Source organism: Ochotona princeps, chromosome 15 (assembly GCF_030435755.1).
Source record: "Ochotona princeps isolate mOchPri1 chromosome 15, mOchPri1.hap1, whole genome shotgun sequence".
Classification (NCBI taxonomy): domain Eukaryota; kingdom Metazoa; phylum Chordata; class Mammalia; order Lagomorpha; family Ochotonidae; genus Ochotona; species Ochotona princeps.
In genome coordinates this window covers 34,212,728-34,229,992 of record NC_080846.1, presented here as the reverse complement: position 1 = coordinate 34,229,992, position 17,265 = coordinate 34,212,728, and the positions used below count along the sequence as shown (strand labels likewise).

General features: G+C 35.4%; 1 protein-coding gene across 4 annotated transcripts in view; it reads right to left on the bottom strand.

Moving 5' to 3' along the window:
- Window positions 1-17,265, bottom strand: part of ACSS3 (acyl-CoA synthetase short chain family member 3) — a 168,204-nt gene that overhangs the window by 54,604 nt on the left and 96,335 nt on the right. For all 4 annotated transcript variants that reach the window (XM_058673280.1, XM_058673278.1, XM_058673279.1 and 1 more), the window contains 2 exons: window positions 11,164-11,315; window positions 1,523-1,626 (listed from right to left, as the gene is read on the bottom strand). In XM_058673280.1, the coding sequence (XP_058529263.1) occupies window positions 1,523-1,626; window positions 11,164-11,315 (256 nt within the window). The remainder of the gene's footprint in view (window positions 1-1,522; window positions 1,627-11,163; window positions 11,316-17,265) is intronic.

The window sequence follows — 17,265 nt, the reverse complement described above, 5'->3', positions numbered from 1 at the left end:
TAACTGAATGAGTGAAAAAATTGCATATGAGTGGGTCTTTAAAAGATTCATGACAAACAACGAATTGTAAAAAGCTTATTAAGCACTTCAAAAAATGTTCACACTTACAAAACTTAAGCTAGCATGTTACGATATGTTTGAGAAGGACTGGAGTACTAGGAAGGATAGAATATGAATTTGAAAGGACCCTGTATTAGTGCAATGTGAATTCGTCTATATTGAAACAAGAACAAACATTAACTTCTGATGAAGCCTGGGCAAAAGACAGTGAAATCACTGAGGTTTTATGAAAAGATTATGGAGAAAGCATTCCAGAAAAATCAGCAGTTTGTGGATGAACTCACCTTATGAAGGGGTTGGGACAATGTTCAAAATAAAGCCCATAGCAACTTATCATTAATCCTGTTCATGTCCTAATTGACAAGGGCTAATAGCTGACAACCAAACTAGCCATCAGGATCATAAATATCTCAACTGACTTAGCTTACATGATTTGACTGAAAGGGCCAACACTGTTTCACTAGCGTCCCTGCTCATTCCTCTCTAAACAGGAGCAATTTTGTAAGAGTTATGAAGAGAAATCATTAAGCACCTATGTTACAGTCTTGATGAATCCCTTCTAACTTGTTTCTTCATCTTTAAGTCTTTTAATTAATGCACAGTAGACAACATACACATGATAAAATTAAGGGAATCCTGAGTTCTTTAGAGATGTACTAAATGGTATAATCACCTACTAAATTGTGTTCAGCTTGATGGAGCTTTGATAAAAAATAAAATACATATTTTTCTTTTTTAATCTTTTTTTGTGTTTTTGGAATGAAGGGAGAGCGTCTGTTGGGAGTGAGTTTTTGCCCCCTACCCTCTCCCTCCCTCCTTCCCCACCCGGCACAAAACACCTGCTGCCTCAGCTCTACCTCCTCTGGGGCAGGTCATTTTTAATCTTTTAATTATACTTTCCAGATAGTTTTCAAGTTCTTCTGTTTCTGAGAAAATAATTTATGTGCTTTGAATGCTGAACAGAAAAGACTACATTTTATGCAATCCAAGAAGTTTGACAAAGAATGCTATGAGAGGAACAAGGCTGCAGAAACACTCAGGGCAGACGAAACCGGGCTGCATGAAAATGCGTGAGAGCAGATTGAGAGACGGAATAATTACATTAAGGCAAGTAAGAATGCCAATGCCACAGCTCAAAGGCAAGGGGAGCACTAAAGGTTCGATGAATTCAACATATAGTTCAAAGCAAAACCTGCGATGTAATACCTCACTGAACGCAGGAAACAAGACGAAGAAATTGTTAGTACTTCAGACCTAGGGATCAAGCAAATTATGGCACTAGTGTCATTTATATACACCTGGCAAACGATGTAACACTAGAATAGTTACTTATTTCTACTAAAACCAGGACCTCCTGCATCTGGACTTTGCACCTGCTGGCCATAGTCAGGCTCCCCTCTGATCCTTGCCATGCTTTTGAGCATGTCTGCGATGACTCTGCACATGTTTGGACAAAACTTACCCGTTTGCCACCAGTGATCTAGCACAGGCACCCGGAAGACCTTTTTGGACCACTCCAGAGTCTCCACGTCACATCGTTCTCCAGCTACAAACAGTGTTTTGAACCTAAACATAAGAGACAGTAAATGGAAACTATCCTTTCGGATCATTGTCATCTCAAATTGTTAAATGCTGTGAAATACACAAATAATATCAGGGGAAAGTAGCCCTATTGCTGATGCATCATTACGCAGAATGGCTAAAGATATCATTTACTTGAGCACAAATGTAACCAAATGCACCTGATGGAGCTAGAGTAAGATATTTCAAAAATTAGACAACTCAGAAAAGCAGTGTTCAGAACAGCTAATTTGATCTCTACCTGCCATCATCATCTAATGATCAAAGCAAAACTTTTCCTCCTCGACATTAACCCTAATTTTAACTCCAAGTTTGAATGCTATATTCTACCTAACGATATATGGGAAAACAAACTCATGTCAAATAAGAAAAAAATGTTCCTAAATATGATGTATCTATTCCTTCTTTTGAGTCCTCTAGATAAACATTGCTTTGGCTTTTTTTTTTAATATTTCCCCAAAATCAAGAACATACATAGCAAAAATAATAATAAAATAAAAGCTATTGTTGCTTCCAAGTCAAAAAGACTCTTCATAAAAAGGTTAAAAGGAGAATTGGAATATCTTTAGCAAGTGGTACCACACCACAAAGTGAAAATGAAAACAGTAACAAAAATATAGTAAATTGTGTTGATTCAAAAGTCGTGGGTACCTGGCTATCTTTTTTTTCCATTTCAGATGCTCTGTTTATTTTATGTGTTGGGGTGTGTGTCTTCGGCGCTCCCTCCTAGTTCCACAATATTAAAAGCCCAGTCGCTAGTGTAGTGAATTTGGAGGCTGTGGATGCTCTAACAGAAACCTTCTGTGGCACATGCTTAGGTCATGGGGTCATGAGGAATTCTGCCTTCATCCACTTGAGTTTATTCAAAAGATATTCTAAGAAGAGAAAAAACTGGACCCTTCTATGCCGCCACTCTGTCTCTTCTCCCAATAAAGGATGTGCTAATTCATTTCCACATGTACTTGTACACCCATCCTTTACCATAACACCAGAACTAAACCATGCTAACTAACTAGCATCATTACCTTTACTCCTTCACTGCCAGAGCAGTCTTTCTCAGGCATCTCATAGTGATGAGCAGTTAGAAAATACAATACTATACGCACAATGCTGCCTCAAACAGTAGCAATAACTTCATTTGGTTTGGATGTGAGCATGAGCATATGTAGGCATGCAAATATTAAACGGAACTAAGAAACTTCATTATTCAATATTTTATAAATAGCTTATCATCACAACAGCTTTGACTATTAGGGGTTTACATTTAGAGTTTGGTTTGGGTTGATATGCACATGTATATGAAAATGACTGGCAAAAATAGCATTTTAGTAGCTGCCCTGTGACATAATTCTCAACAACATATCCAAAATCTCCCAGGAACTTTTAACACAGTGATTATTTTTAAAAATGCACTGATAAAGACAGAGAAACATAAGTTCAATTATCAGATAATACATTTCTGCTCTTGCTAAGAAATCAAAAATATGTTTATAATTAGATTAAAAATGGGTTACCAAATATGACTGTATCTGAGAGAATTATTTTAGTAGAAAGAAATCTTCATTGCATTACTTAAAGCAAGTTAAAATAATGAAGATTAATGCACTCTAAAAGCTCTATGATTTGAAGTCATGTAAAAACAAGATTTGAAATACCAACACCATATTGTTAATACCAGGATTGACAAGTCTTCACATATTTTGAATTGTATCTTACTCAAACAGGTTCCTGATGTTTTATAAAATACCTTTGATGAAGGTCTTTGTGCACTTAAAAATTTGTATTAAAATTTCTTAAGTTTATTGATATCCAATATTGATGAACAATGACAGAAAAGAGTGCCACAAGTATCAGATAACATTTGCAAAATCTGTGAAGTCACAGATGAATGTAAATAATCGCAGAGGGTCAGAAGATTGTGCCTCTGCTTTATGTGAGCAAATGATACTTAGGGCACAGAAATAAAAAATGTGAAGTATTGATGACATGATGGAAAACACCATAAGTTAAAAAAACATTAACCCACAGTACATACAATAAAGCTTACATTTGTTACTGTGGTTTTTTAAGCTGGCTGGCTGTTGTTTTTCTCCTTACATTTTAATTGTATTCGCAATATTATGGAAGCAATTATCATGCTAACACTAATAAGCAAAATGGAAAGGCATGATATTCTACTATTTATTGGAAGCATGGCAAATATTGTAAGCTCGTTAGCAGTTTAGAAAAGCATCAACATTATGCAGATCATTCTGTTCCATAAATATGCTAGAAACTAACAAGCTATTTGTTTTAGGACTCTTCAAACTACATAAAACATTGGTTTTTTAAATCAATTGTTGATTGTCATGTATAGCATTAATAAAGCTTATATTTAGGAATAAAACTTAACTATGCAACAATTTTAACTCCTGTAACAAATATTTAAGCAAATGTACTTAACACTGAATTTCTCCTAGTGAACAAAACCATGCTAGGTAATGTGCTGTAAGGAGACTGGTTATCTCAATTACTGAAGTATAGCTTCAAATTAATTAAGTCCTTAACTGGACATAAGTGATTTTCTCACACAATACTTTGCACCAAAATATGAGGAAGCCTGTGGGAAGGTAACAATATCCAATCTCAAAACAGGTAAAAACTTTTCTAACAACTGGATACAAAACTGTATAATCAAATACACAACAGGAAAAAAAGAAGACCTTAGGAAAAAATTAGAGAAAATCAGATAGTCTCATTATCAGACATAAACTTTAAATAATTCTAATGCATGTGCTTATGAAATACATATATGAAATTATCAGATAGCCAAAAATTCATTAATAATAATGTCAAATTGAAGTTTTTTAACTGAAAAGTACCAAAAAAATAAACTTGCAAAGTCAAAGACTAGACTCAACTGAAAACATTTGCTACCCAAGGTATGAGTTACAAGAAAAAAACTATCAAATGCCAACTAAAAAACAAAAGGATAAAAAATTTAAAATGTAGTAGATATGTAGTAGTAAATTAATTAAATTGTAATTAATGAATTAATTGTAATTAATCATAATTAAACTAAATTAAAATGTAGTAGTAGATACCAATGGTACTCTAAAAAAAAGTTATAAAATATAACGTAAACATCAAGCTTAAAGAACCAGAACCAATATTAGAAGATTAACAAATGAAAACATTTGAAGAATAGATTTTAAAAGACCAATTCAAAAAACAACTTGAATTATAAGGTACTGAACTCATTATACTTGCCCACAATGCAAACTTGAGGACCATAAAATTTTCTTGGTAAATGTTACAAGGAACTCATTTAAATAAAATCAGTTTTAGACAAATTCTTTCAGATAATAAGGGAATAAGATTTTCAAGCTAATTTTTTATCACCACCATAAACACAAAACCAAAACCAATGATAATACCATCATATATTCTGGTGAAAACAGGAAAACTCTAGAATAATTATAAATTGCTAGTATGTACATTATTTTTTAAAGATTTATTTGAAATGCAGAGTTAACCAGAGACAGAGAAAGCTTCCAGCCACATGTTTTCTTCCCAAATGGCTACAGCATTCCCTGCTCGAGTGCCTCAGTGGTAGAGGGATGGCCCAGGTGCTTGGGCCCCTGTACCAACACAGCGGCCTTCCCTTACTATTTCTGCTTAAGGTATACATTACTCATTAAATTTATATATACACACACACACACATATGTATATATTCCACACTATATGAAAGTTTTTTTTAAAGATAATAGCATAGACTTGCAATCATAAATAGTATTTTAAGAAATTAAAAAAACTGCTATACACCTAAAGTGAGGTCAGTTTTATGGTTTACCAACTTATTGGAGATGCATATATCATCCTTCAAATTTTGTATTTATTAAACAGGACTTTTCAAGATGTTTATCAAGACTACCACAGAAAGGTACACTGAATATCTGTTTAAAGTAAGTGGAAGATGTGTAACATTTTAACTGCTAAGTATAATTTATTTCCCTTTAGCAGTCTTATCCTCAAATGTACTTACCAGTAAGCCCACGCTTTCAATTTTCAACCCTGGATTCTACATCTACACTGCAACACTTTCATATTTATGTGTCTAATTTCTTCAGCGTTTTCAGTGTTAGCCCAGGGTCACAGAAACCTCAATTGCTCTCCCATATTATCGGTCTCAACTTGCTTTCTATTTGATAAAAAGAACTTCTCCCTAGGCTGAAGTCTTTATTCTAGCAATAGAGGGAAAAAAATGAAAACCAAATATTTTGTTATTTTAAAGCATAATACTGGCACAGAGGTCATATTTCTCTAAGTTCTATAAGTTATTGAACTTTACGTTTTGAAGAATGGTAATTGGCAAAAATCTAAAAACGGCTTAGTAATGAGAACTAGATGCTTCAATCTCTCACACGCAGCTCTACGACATTCCCAGAGACAGCCAAACTCGCTCCAATGACGCTCACAAGAGCACATTCAGAGCTTTGATGATAAAAATGGTTGTAACTTTCTCAAGATGTTTTGGCTTTGTAGATGCTCTTGTTTGTGTAAACCTTAATAATCACAGCTACTAAAACAGAACAGTTATTTCTTTGGCTGTCAGCATCTATATTAACAGGAAGGGATATGTGTGTTCATGCACCCCTCCCTCCCTCACAAATCCATATGCCCTTTGATTTATCAACATGACATAACCTGCCTCAATTCAAACGTGCATGTAGAAAAGGAGGAATTATCTGTCATGAAATGGTTAACTTCTCCAGAAAACATACAAGAGTGGAGAGCAATATAACGAACTTGTATGTACACAGTTTGTAGTTTCATGACTGCAAAGCAATGTATTTCCCCTAAAACTTTTTATTCCCCCACACACCTGCCTGCACAGCCCAGGAGGCATCCAGTTTTTCATTCTCATATATTTTTGTTTTCTGACCTTTTATGTATGAATAAACAAAGCTCAGCATTTCAATATTTTTCAAATTACTCTTATTATATGTATTATGAATCACTTTCACTTAATTTTAAGAAATGTTTTTGGGATGTATTTCATGCCTGAATAAACTCATTCCTACCTGAAGCTCTGCCTTTGCTACATGTCTGTGCATTCATTCTGCATAAATATAACACAAAATAGTATTTTTATACTGTCCCATCATTTTATTAAACTTACCAGCAGCCACTTTTTAATCTATTTATTTACTTAGGTTTTCAAGTACGATTCGTTGCCCCCATTTGTTAAATTTTTCTCATTCCTATCAATTCATATTAGTATTGGCTGGGTCATTTCCCTGGGACATAAGTTTATTTAATATTACTAGCTGCTTATTAATCTATACTTATAATAACAAGGCTAAAAAATTCTGCCTGTGATATGCTTGCTAATATGTGTCACTGGTAAAAATTAATATTTGCTTACAAGGAGGAAGTAAAATGCCATTGTTGTAAATTCATTTTCCAGTTCCTTAATGATCTTGAATATTTTTAATATTTCATGTTATCCCATTTCCCTTTCCATGAATTAACTATCTAAATATTTTGCCTATTTGTTAAAATGTTTTACTGATTTCTTTTTTTTAAGATTTATTTTTTATTGTAAATTCAGATTACAGAGAGAAGGAGAGACAGAGAGGAAGATCTTCCATCCACCGATTCACCCTCCAAGTGGCTGCAAGGGCCGGAGCTGAGCCCATCTGTAGTCAGAAGCCAGGAGCTTCTTCCCTTTTCCCCACATGGGTGCAGGGTCCCAAGGCTTTGGGCTGTCCTCAACTGCTTTCCCAGGCCACAGGCAGGGAGCTGGATGGGAAGTGGGGCTGCCAGGATTAGAACCAGCACCCATATGGGATCCTGGCGCATTCAAGGTGAGGACTTTAGCCACTAGACTATGATGCCAGGCCCCTTATTCCTTCATACAATTTTTTTCTTAATGGTTTGTAAATTATGCTTTAAAGAAGCATTTCCTACAAAACGCATAAAATAGTCATTTATGTTTCCTTCTGAAAACTTTAATCCCTTGTTTTTTAATTTTAGCCTTTAACCCTACCAATATTTATGAATGTAATTTGCATACAAATACAGCAGAAAGTGAAATTTCTATAAATAGAACCAATTATCTCTGCACTATTTACTAAAAATCTATATTTACTTTCATTTGTTAAGCCACTTTTTCCATAAATTAGTTTCTTACATTCTATTTGCTGATTCTTGCTCCAATACCAATTTTCAGAAGAAGTAGTCTAACTCAAATTTCTCTGTCAAACAGAAGATGACTTCCCAGGAGACACAGCAAGCTTGCAACACCCAGAATCTCACATCATACAGTGGTTCAAATCTGACTGCTCTGCTGATCCAGCTCTGCCCTGCCCAAGAGCATGGGAAAGCAGAGGCGGGGCCCAGGCACTTAGGTTCCTGTCACTTGCAGAATATCCAGACGGAATTCAGGCTTCTAAGCTTTGGGCTGGCCCAAGCCAGGTTGTTTCGGCAATTTGGTAACTGAACCAGTAAACAGGAGATCTCTTTCTCTCCCAATTCCTCATCCTCTTTCTCCTCCCGCTCACTCATGTTTGGCTCTTCAAATATGTAAAATCTTTAAGAACAAAATAAACTAATAAAAAAAGCACAACTTGCCTCTTACATTTTACCCACATCTATTTAATTCTTGGGTTTTTGGAGTAAGATTTTTGTTAAGATTTATTTATTTACTTCTTTATTTGAAAATTACAGCTACAGAAGGGAAGTTATAATTATCATAGAGAATAATTACATAAATTTACTAACACATTTCTTCAATTTAACCACTACTGTTTTTTGGATCTTAACTATTTCCCTTTATTTTTTTCCTCATCTAAGAAAATCTTTGTATTCTAAGTTCTTTTAGAAAAAAAAATAATTTTTATTTGCCCTTACTCCTCAGATAAACTTCATTTTCAATTTATTCTTCATCACTTCGAAGATTCTATGGTGCACTCCAGCTCTCTGGGTGTTTTTTGGATTTTCTTTATAGCATCAATGTTTTTAAACTTCAAAATGATGTTGATTACTTCCCACATGGAATCCATGTCTGTAACATTATAGGTGATTAGTTTTTCAACTCTCTTATCCCTTTGTAACAATCTTTCTATTTCCCTTTTCTGAAACTGATACGTAATGTCTTTGTAGCTCCTGAGTCTTCTGCCCCAAGTTTCTTGTCTTTTCTTTCATTTCAAAAATGTGCATCTCTGGGCCCGGCATGGTGGCCTAGCGGCTAATGTCCTCACCTTACAATGCACCAGGATTCCAAATGGGCACTGGTTCTAATCCCGGCAGCTGCACTTCCCATCCAGCTCCCTGCTTGTGGCCTGGGAAAGCAGTCGAAGATGGCCCAAAGCCTTGGGACCCTGCACCCATGTGGGAGACCTGGAGGAAGTTCCTGGCTCCTGGCTTCGTATGGGCACAGCACCGGACATTGCAGTCACTTGGGGAGTGAATCATCGGATGGAAGATCTTCCTCTCTGTCTCTCCTCCTCTCTGTATATCTGACTTTCCCGTAAAAATAAATAATCGACTCAGCTCTGGGCCTGGTGGCCACTTGCAGAATGAACAGCAGATGGAGGCTCTTTGTCTCTCCTTCTCACATAAATCTGTCTTTCCAATAAAAGTAAATAAATCTTAAAGAATAGTATGATTAAAAGCATTAACATTAATTTTGTTTATTAGTAGTGTTCTGTGGTTAATAAAGTAAATAAGCCATGCCTCTGTGGTCTGAATATCTAAACATCAGATAAAAATTGATGTGTCCATTATTTGGCAATAACTAAAATGCCTATTGACAGAGGAGCATGGTCAGGAGAACCTGTCACAATTTTATTTACACTAACATCTCATATGCCATGTCTAGCCACACTTTCTTGAAAACAATAGTGAGAAGTTGGTATTATGCAAAGGATGATTTTTTTAAAACCATGTATGGGGGGCTGTTTTGTGGTGTAGCAAGTAAAACCATCACCTGTGACACCAGCAGCCAGTTAATTTCCTGGCAGCTCCGCTTCCCACCCAGCTCCCTGCTAACAGTCTGGGCAACAGAAGATGCCCAAGTGCTGGGTCCCTGTCCCTCAGAAGACACCCCTGGCTCCAGGCTTCAGACTTACCATCTTCAAGCTATACTCATCTGAGGAGTGAATCAATACATGGAAGGTCTCTAACTCTTACTTTCAAATAAATAAACTTTAAAAAAATAAATAAGGGTCGGCATTGTGGTGTAGTAGCTTAAGCCTCCACCTGTAACGCCGGCATCCTATATGAAAGATCTCTGTCTCTTGTTGTGTAACTGAATTTAAAATAAATTAAATAACTCTTCAAAAACTATGTATGGATAGATAAGGAAGGCTAAGGAAATGAAAGCCCCTTTCCAAGGTTTCACAGCCCCACGCCCTACAATCAGGTGTACCTGTCAGTAAACAACACTGCAGTAATTGCAGTTACTACCTTCAAGTCCTTAGAATCAACTTACAGGTATGGGGAGTTCATAAATACCCTAAGACATATCCATCGAATTCTATTTTTCTATTCTTTGAGATGAAATAAATTAAGCTCAATTGAAACATTGTAAATGAACAAACAGGAAGAGGGCAAATATAATGGAATGTTCATTTTATGAACACCCTTTTAGTGAAAGTATTTTACACTGTCATTCCATTTTATGTAAATTTAGACTGCTATTTATGTGATTTTCCTGAAGAGAGGAAAAAATACATATACCACCCTCAACCAAACTGCAAAATGTCTTACGCAAAGTAATATTTGACACCCACTTAAAACCTCCAAGTCCTAATAATGTAACACTCAAATATGCTTGTGTTGAGCATGGACACAAACTGCCTTACATCAAGCCCATTTTTTTTTACTTCAAACCACAAAATCTCTCATATTAGTCTAGGATAGTGACCTGTTTCATAGAGTTCAACAAGAATCGATTTAAAAGCTCCCTTGAAGACAGAAATTACTATAATTATATTTGAATATACCTATCATTAAATAAAAATGGATGCCAATAAGCCAGCAGAAAAATACCTGGACTGTTCAAAGCACAGTATTACAGAACAGAGGTAAGACAGTCTGCTTCATTCTTTCAACACATGTAAGCTGGACTCCAATCATCACATTTTATCTGTGTACCTTAATCTAAATATTTTCCCTCTGTACTTCTATTACCAAGATAGGAGAATGCTTATTTTACACAGTTATATATTTGTGTATTATTCATAAAAATCAGCACTTAGGTTCTTAAGGAAAATATAATTAGGGTAGGTAAAGAAGAAAAGTAGGCATTTTGGTAAGACTTGAACTGAAATAAACATGATTAGTAATTTTAAATATTTATACTGTGGTTAGAATTCCAACTAATTCAAAACTGTATTTGGAAGTCATTCTAAAAAATCACTGAAATTCTTTTGGCCTTTTCCACAGAGGTAAAACAGTAGCAAACAAACCAGAATGTTCAATGATTCTCTGTGCAGTTTTTCACGTAATGTGCCCTGTGTTCCCCGACTTCACCTTGTCAGAGAGTACTGCTTCCCCAAGGCTGCCCCGGGGTCCTGCTGGCGGATGGCTCTAATGGCGGTTGGTGCTGTAAACAAGGCAGCTACTCCATGCTCCGCAAGCACACGGAAATAAGCACCAGCATCTGGTGTTCCCACAGGCTTTCCCTACAATGAGATTCATTTAAAATGTCATTAAGTAAAATGCCTCATATTTCATTGACACATCAATACTTGTGCATTTAATACAATAGCATTAATCACATGGGGTTCTCAACAAATCTTCCCTTAAAAATATTCCCATTTTCTATGATAAATAAGACAAACCAAGTACCCAGGCAGACGAGAAGATCTTCGGTTCATTTCAGCATCCTAAAACATTCCCAGCATTATTTTCTTCAGGCTTTGTAAGATGTAAGATCAAAAATATATACCAAGGTCATATTAAAAACATAAAGCACTCTCCTTTTGTCAAGAGATTAGATAGACTGTTTTGAGAAGAAGATTAAATGAGAAACACAGCTATTATTCTAACACGTTTTTGTCACTATTCAAAGTGGCAACAGCAATTCTTAAAACATGAGAAGAGGGAAACATGGGATATCACGGTGAATCCTGAGCAACAAACTTTTTTTTTTAACTGATTGTTACATTTTTTTTTTACATCTGATTTTATGACAGTTTCATAGGCTCTGGGATTCCTCCAACCCCTCCCCGTAACCTCTCCCCATGGTGGATTCCTCCACCTTATTGCAATATTACGTTTAAATTCAGTCATAATTCTTTCATTGCAAGCATGTACTTTGCATAGAGTCCAGCATCTTATTGTCCAGATAAATTGAATGGTTTCTTGGGGAGACCATCTCTGGTCTGAAGGCAGAGCTGGCAGAATATCGTCCCGACCAACTAAAGCCACAAGATAACATCAACCATGGTTTGGAGCCTTATGGAGTTAATTGGCATGGTATTGAGTGACTGATATGTTAGAAAATCCAAGTTTTTAACCACATCCTGTGACTACTTCATTGACATTTTAATTTTAGTACATACACAAACTTTACAGTTGAACGTCTGACTCCAACGAACTGCTCTGAATTGAAAACAATCCAATGAGATACTCCTACATGGAACCTATGTTTTCTTACAATGACATACATAGCTGATAGCAATGTCACATTTAAGTATCTAATAATTTTGGCAAACTACAAAGCTAAAACTAACATTAGGCACTATTAATAGATATTTCTGCAAGCTTGGAAATGAGTAAGATAATAAATCAGTACACGCGGAAATTCTAAGTGATTCTAAAATCTAAACCAACCCAGTCACATGCAAAAAATTCCATAATCAATTCCCATCAGTAATAGTTTCCTGTATGTCTAATTCAAGGAATGTAGAATGTTAATGCATATTTACAAAAGTTTTGGCAGAGATTTGGATAAACCAAGAAAAATCACTGCATCTTGAAGAATTTATTTAAGACTTAAGGGCTCGGCAGCGTGGCCTGGTGGCTAAGGTCCTCGCCTTGATCCCATATGGCCGCTGGTTCTAATCCCGGCAGCTCCACTTCCTCTCTATCTCTCCTCCTCTCAGTATATCTGACTTTGTAATAAAAATAAAATAAATCTTTAAAAAAAAAAAAAAAAAAAAGAATTTATTTAAGACTTAAAAGCATTCAGGTACCTCAATTTTGGTACATTATTTGTGTCTAGAAATTTATCCATATCTTCTAGATTTTTCAACTTATTGGCATCCAGCTTTTATAATCCTTGATCACTTTTTTTTATTACTGCAGCATCAAAGGTAACACATCCCTTTTTTGATTTTACTGATTTATTCCTCCTTTTTTTTTTTTTTGGAGATTAGTTAGGTCAATGGTTCGCCAACTTTACTTATTTTTTACCAAAAAAAAATGCACTCAATTACACTGATCTTCACAGCTTTTTTTAAAACCTAAATTAACCAAAGATGGAGAATGAAAGAGTAATAAAGACCTTTCCAATAAAGAAAAGCCTAGGAGCAGATGGCTTTACTGAATTCTAACAAACTTATAATGAAGAAATAATTTCAATTCTTCTCACGCTATACAAATAGATTTAAAGGGAAAGGAGAGAATTCTCCCAACATCACAGTAATTCCAAAAAAAAAAAACAGAAAAGGATATAATAAAGGAATAATTATATACCAATATCCCTGAGGAACACAGATGTAAAAATTCTTAGCAAAATACGAGTTACTCTAATCCAACAACATACACTTAGACCAAGTGTGGTTCAACATACACAAAACAATGAACCTGATAATTTACACTCAAAAGTTGAAGAGTAAAACCCAGGTATCATTCAACAGATGCAAAGAAAGCATTTGATAAACGCAATGTCCCTTGATGATAAAAACAAAAAGCTGCAATATATGACAAACCTACAGTGAACATCATCTTGAATGTGGGAACGGTGGAACATTTCTTCTGAGATTCCACAAGGATATCGACTCTTATTCATACAATTCATTATAGTTTCACAAGGTTTAGATACGATTAGGCAAGAAAAAGAAACCAGGGCATAAAAATTAGAAATGAAAAATCAAATTACCCTGCTTACAGATGACATGATCCTGTGTAAAAGGAACTCAAAAATACCATTTCAGCTCCTTTCAAACTCATAAGAATTTTCAGCAAAGTTGCACAAAATAAGATAAACACACAAAAATCATTAGCCTTTGTATACACAAGCAATTCCATAGCGGGAAAAGAACTTGTAAGGAAAATCCCTTTAACAATAGTTATACAAAAAATAAATACATACATACCCTGGAATAAATGTAATGATAAATGTGAAAGATTTCTACAATGAAATTTTTGAAACAAAGAAATGGAAGAATACCAAGTAAAGGTAATATCTTTCATGTTTGTGGATTAAAAGAATAAATATAGTCAAATATCCATATTATCTAAACAATTTACAGATGCAATGTTATCCCAACCAAAAAACTAAAGATGCACTCCCCAGATTTAAACAAAAGGATCCTAAAATCCATATGGAGACCCTAAAGGGCTGGAATAGCTAGAGTCATAGTAATATCAGATTTCATGACATAATACAGGCAGTATAATTCAAACTGATACTGGCACAAAAAGAGACATATGACCAATGGAACAGAACTAGAACCCAGAAATTAATCTACTCATTTAAACCAACTAATATTTGCCAAACAACCTAGGACCACTCTCTGAGAAAGGACAAGCTCTTCAATAAACGGTGCTGGGATGTACATATGCAAATGTATGAAATTAGAACCCTATCTTGCGTCTTCCGTAAAAATCAACTCAAAATGAGGCAAATCTGTAACTTGAAACCATAAATTATCAGAGGAAAACACTGAGGAAACCATTCAAGATTCTGACATCAGCAACGACTTCTTGGAAAAGATCCCAAGAACATATGTAGTTACAGCCAAAACAGACAAATGAAATTACATCAATCCAAGAAGCTTCTGCAAGCAAAGGAAACATTCATCGAACTGAAGAGACAACCAATGGAATAAGAGAAAAGATCTGCAAATATTGCAATTGTTAAAGGATTAATATTTAGGGTTTTAAAAAGATCAAGAACTCATTAAGAATACCATGAAAAACCCCAGTTAAGAAATAGCAAAGGGGGCCCCCGCGGCGTGGCCTAGCGGCTAAAGTTCTCGCCTTGAAAGCCCCGGGATCCCATATGGGTGCCGGTTCTAATCCCGGCAGCTCCACTTCCCATCCAGTTCCCTGCTTGTGGCCTGGGAAAGCAGTTGAGGACGGCCCAAAGCTTTGGGACCCTGCACCCGCGTGGGAGACCAGGAAGAGGTTCCAGGTTCCCGGCTTTGGATCGGCGCGCATCGGTCCGTTGTGGCTCACTTGGGGAGTGAAACATTGGATGGAAGATCTTCCTCTCTGTCTCTCCTCCTCTATGTATATCTGGCTGTAATAAAATGAATAAATCTTTAAAAAAAAAAAAAGAAATAGCAAAGGACAAGGATAGACATCTATCAAAGAATGAAACACAAATGGCCAACATACCATGGAAAAACACTCATGATCACCAGCCATCAAGGAAAAGCAAATAAAAATCACGAGTTATCATCTCACCACAGTTAGAATAGCCATCATCAAAACACTCAAAAACCAATCTACGCTGGTGAGGATGAGAAGAAAGGAGTCGCCTAATTCACTATGGATGAGAATGTAAACTGGTACAATCATTGTGGAAGACAGAAATATGAAAACAGATCTAACTTATGATTGGCCATCACACTCCTGGGAACATATACAAAGAAAATGACATTTGCATATTAAAAGTTATCTGAATCCCCATGTTTATATCAATTCAATTCATAATAGCTAAGATATGGAATCAATGCAGTGCCAGTGAATGGACAACTGAATACAGAAAGTGTAGTATGTGCCAAATGGAATATTACTCATCCATATAAAAGAATGAAATCCTGAATTTTGCAGAATAATGGATTCAATTGGATACCATTATGTTTAGTGGAAGAACCAGACCCCAAAAACAAATGCGTTTTCTCTGATTTGTGGTAGCTAAGAGTAAAAAATCTAAATTTGTAAGAGTGATTTTATTACTGTTTATAGTACTTGATCAGATTCCTATGGAGCAGTGATCTAATTTTTACTTTAAAAAAGACTTAACTCATTTTTATTGGAAAGGAAAATTTAAAGAATGAGAGGGATTGAGAAAGACCTTCCTTCCACTGGTTCACTATCCAAATGGTCACAAAGCCTGGAGTTGATCTGATCAGAGGCAAGGAACCTCTGCTGGGTCTCCCATGTGCAGCCAGGGGCCCATGGATCCTCTGCCGCTTTCCCAGGCCATAAACAGGAAGCTGGATTGGAGGTGGAGCAGCTGAGAAAAGAACCAGTACCCATATGGTACACCAGTGCTAGCAAGTGCAGGGTTAGTGTTTTGAGCCAAAGCATCAGTCCGTTACTTTGCTTTTCTTTTTAAACCACACTTATGAATTATTAAGCAGGTGATCATAAGTAAATTTAAAGTGTTATCTCAAATATTTTTTAAAAAGGAAGGAGAAGGAACAAAGGAGGGAAAAAGGGTAAAAGCACACTTATTTTCTTAGAAATATACCTTGACAATATATAATATCTGTTCTTGTTACATTATTAAAACAGTTTTGTAAATTTTTAAAGTGTTGAAGTAAATGAGGAATTTCTAAGATAAGGGTTCCTATATGGAATGTTTGCTAAACTTGTCAAATCACATTTAAACTTTCTATGGATCATATATCCTATAAAATACACAGGGCAAAAATGAGCTAAAGTTAAAATGGTGCAGAATTTGCTACCAAAATAGAGATAGCCCCAAACACACATGCATATGCATACACACAAGTAACTTATGCAAATATGAAGTAAACTAACTGTCCAATAACAGATTCAATATCTAATTTGAAATTCTAATTCATCACTGAAAGGATACTGTTTAGCTTTTAATTTTAAAGTGATTATCTTGAATACATTTAGTGTAATTATGCTCCTTTTGAATAATTTCTTTAGATTTTTATATTCTACTGCTCTCTAATAACACAGATGCATATCCACAAAAACTACTTAGTGTAATCAAATTAATTTTTATTAACACAACCATCCCAAAGCAATTGCTTATTTCATTACCACTCTATACAGGTCAGCATATTCAAACAGTACAAAAAGCTACTAGATACCATCTGGCAATTCATGTACTTAATGCTGTGAGTCTCCAAATACATTTGTCAAAAATGAACCAGCAATTCTAAGAAAGGAAGGTAAATATTGATTTTCTATTCTCCAATGTTTCATATGCACTGATTAGTCTCTTGAGTCCTAGACTGTGACTTTGGAAACCTGATCACATAAACATTGAATGCCTTCTTAACTAGTCTCAGGCAAGCAGCTCTCCTGAGTGTGCCTCCATTTTCTTACATGCTAAGAAAAGGCTTTCTTTGGTAGACTAAAGACACTGGGCTAATGGTTTTCAATAGTTCCACCTCCAATAAAGACAGAAAATAGAATTGCACTATGTTGGCATAGAACAATAATGATATGCCCCCTAAGGCTAATTAATATCACAAT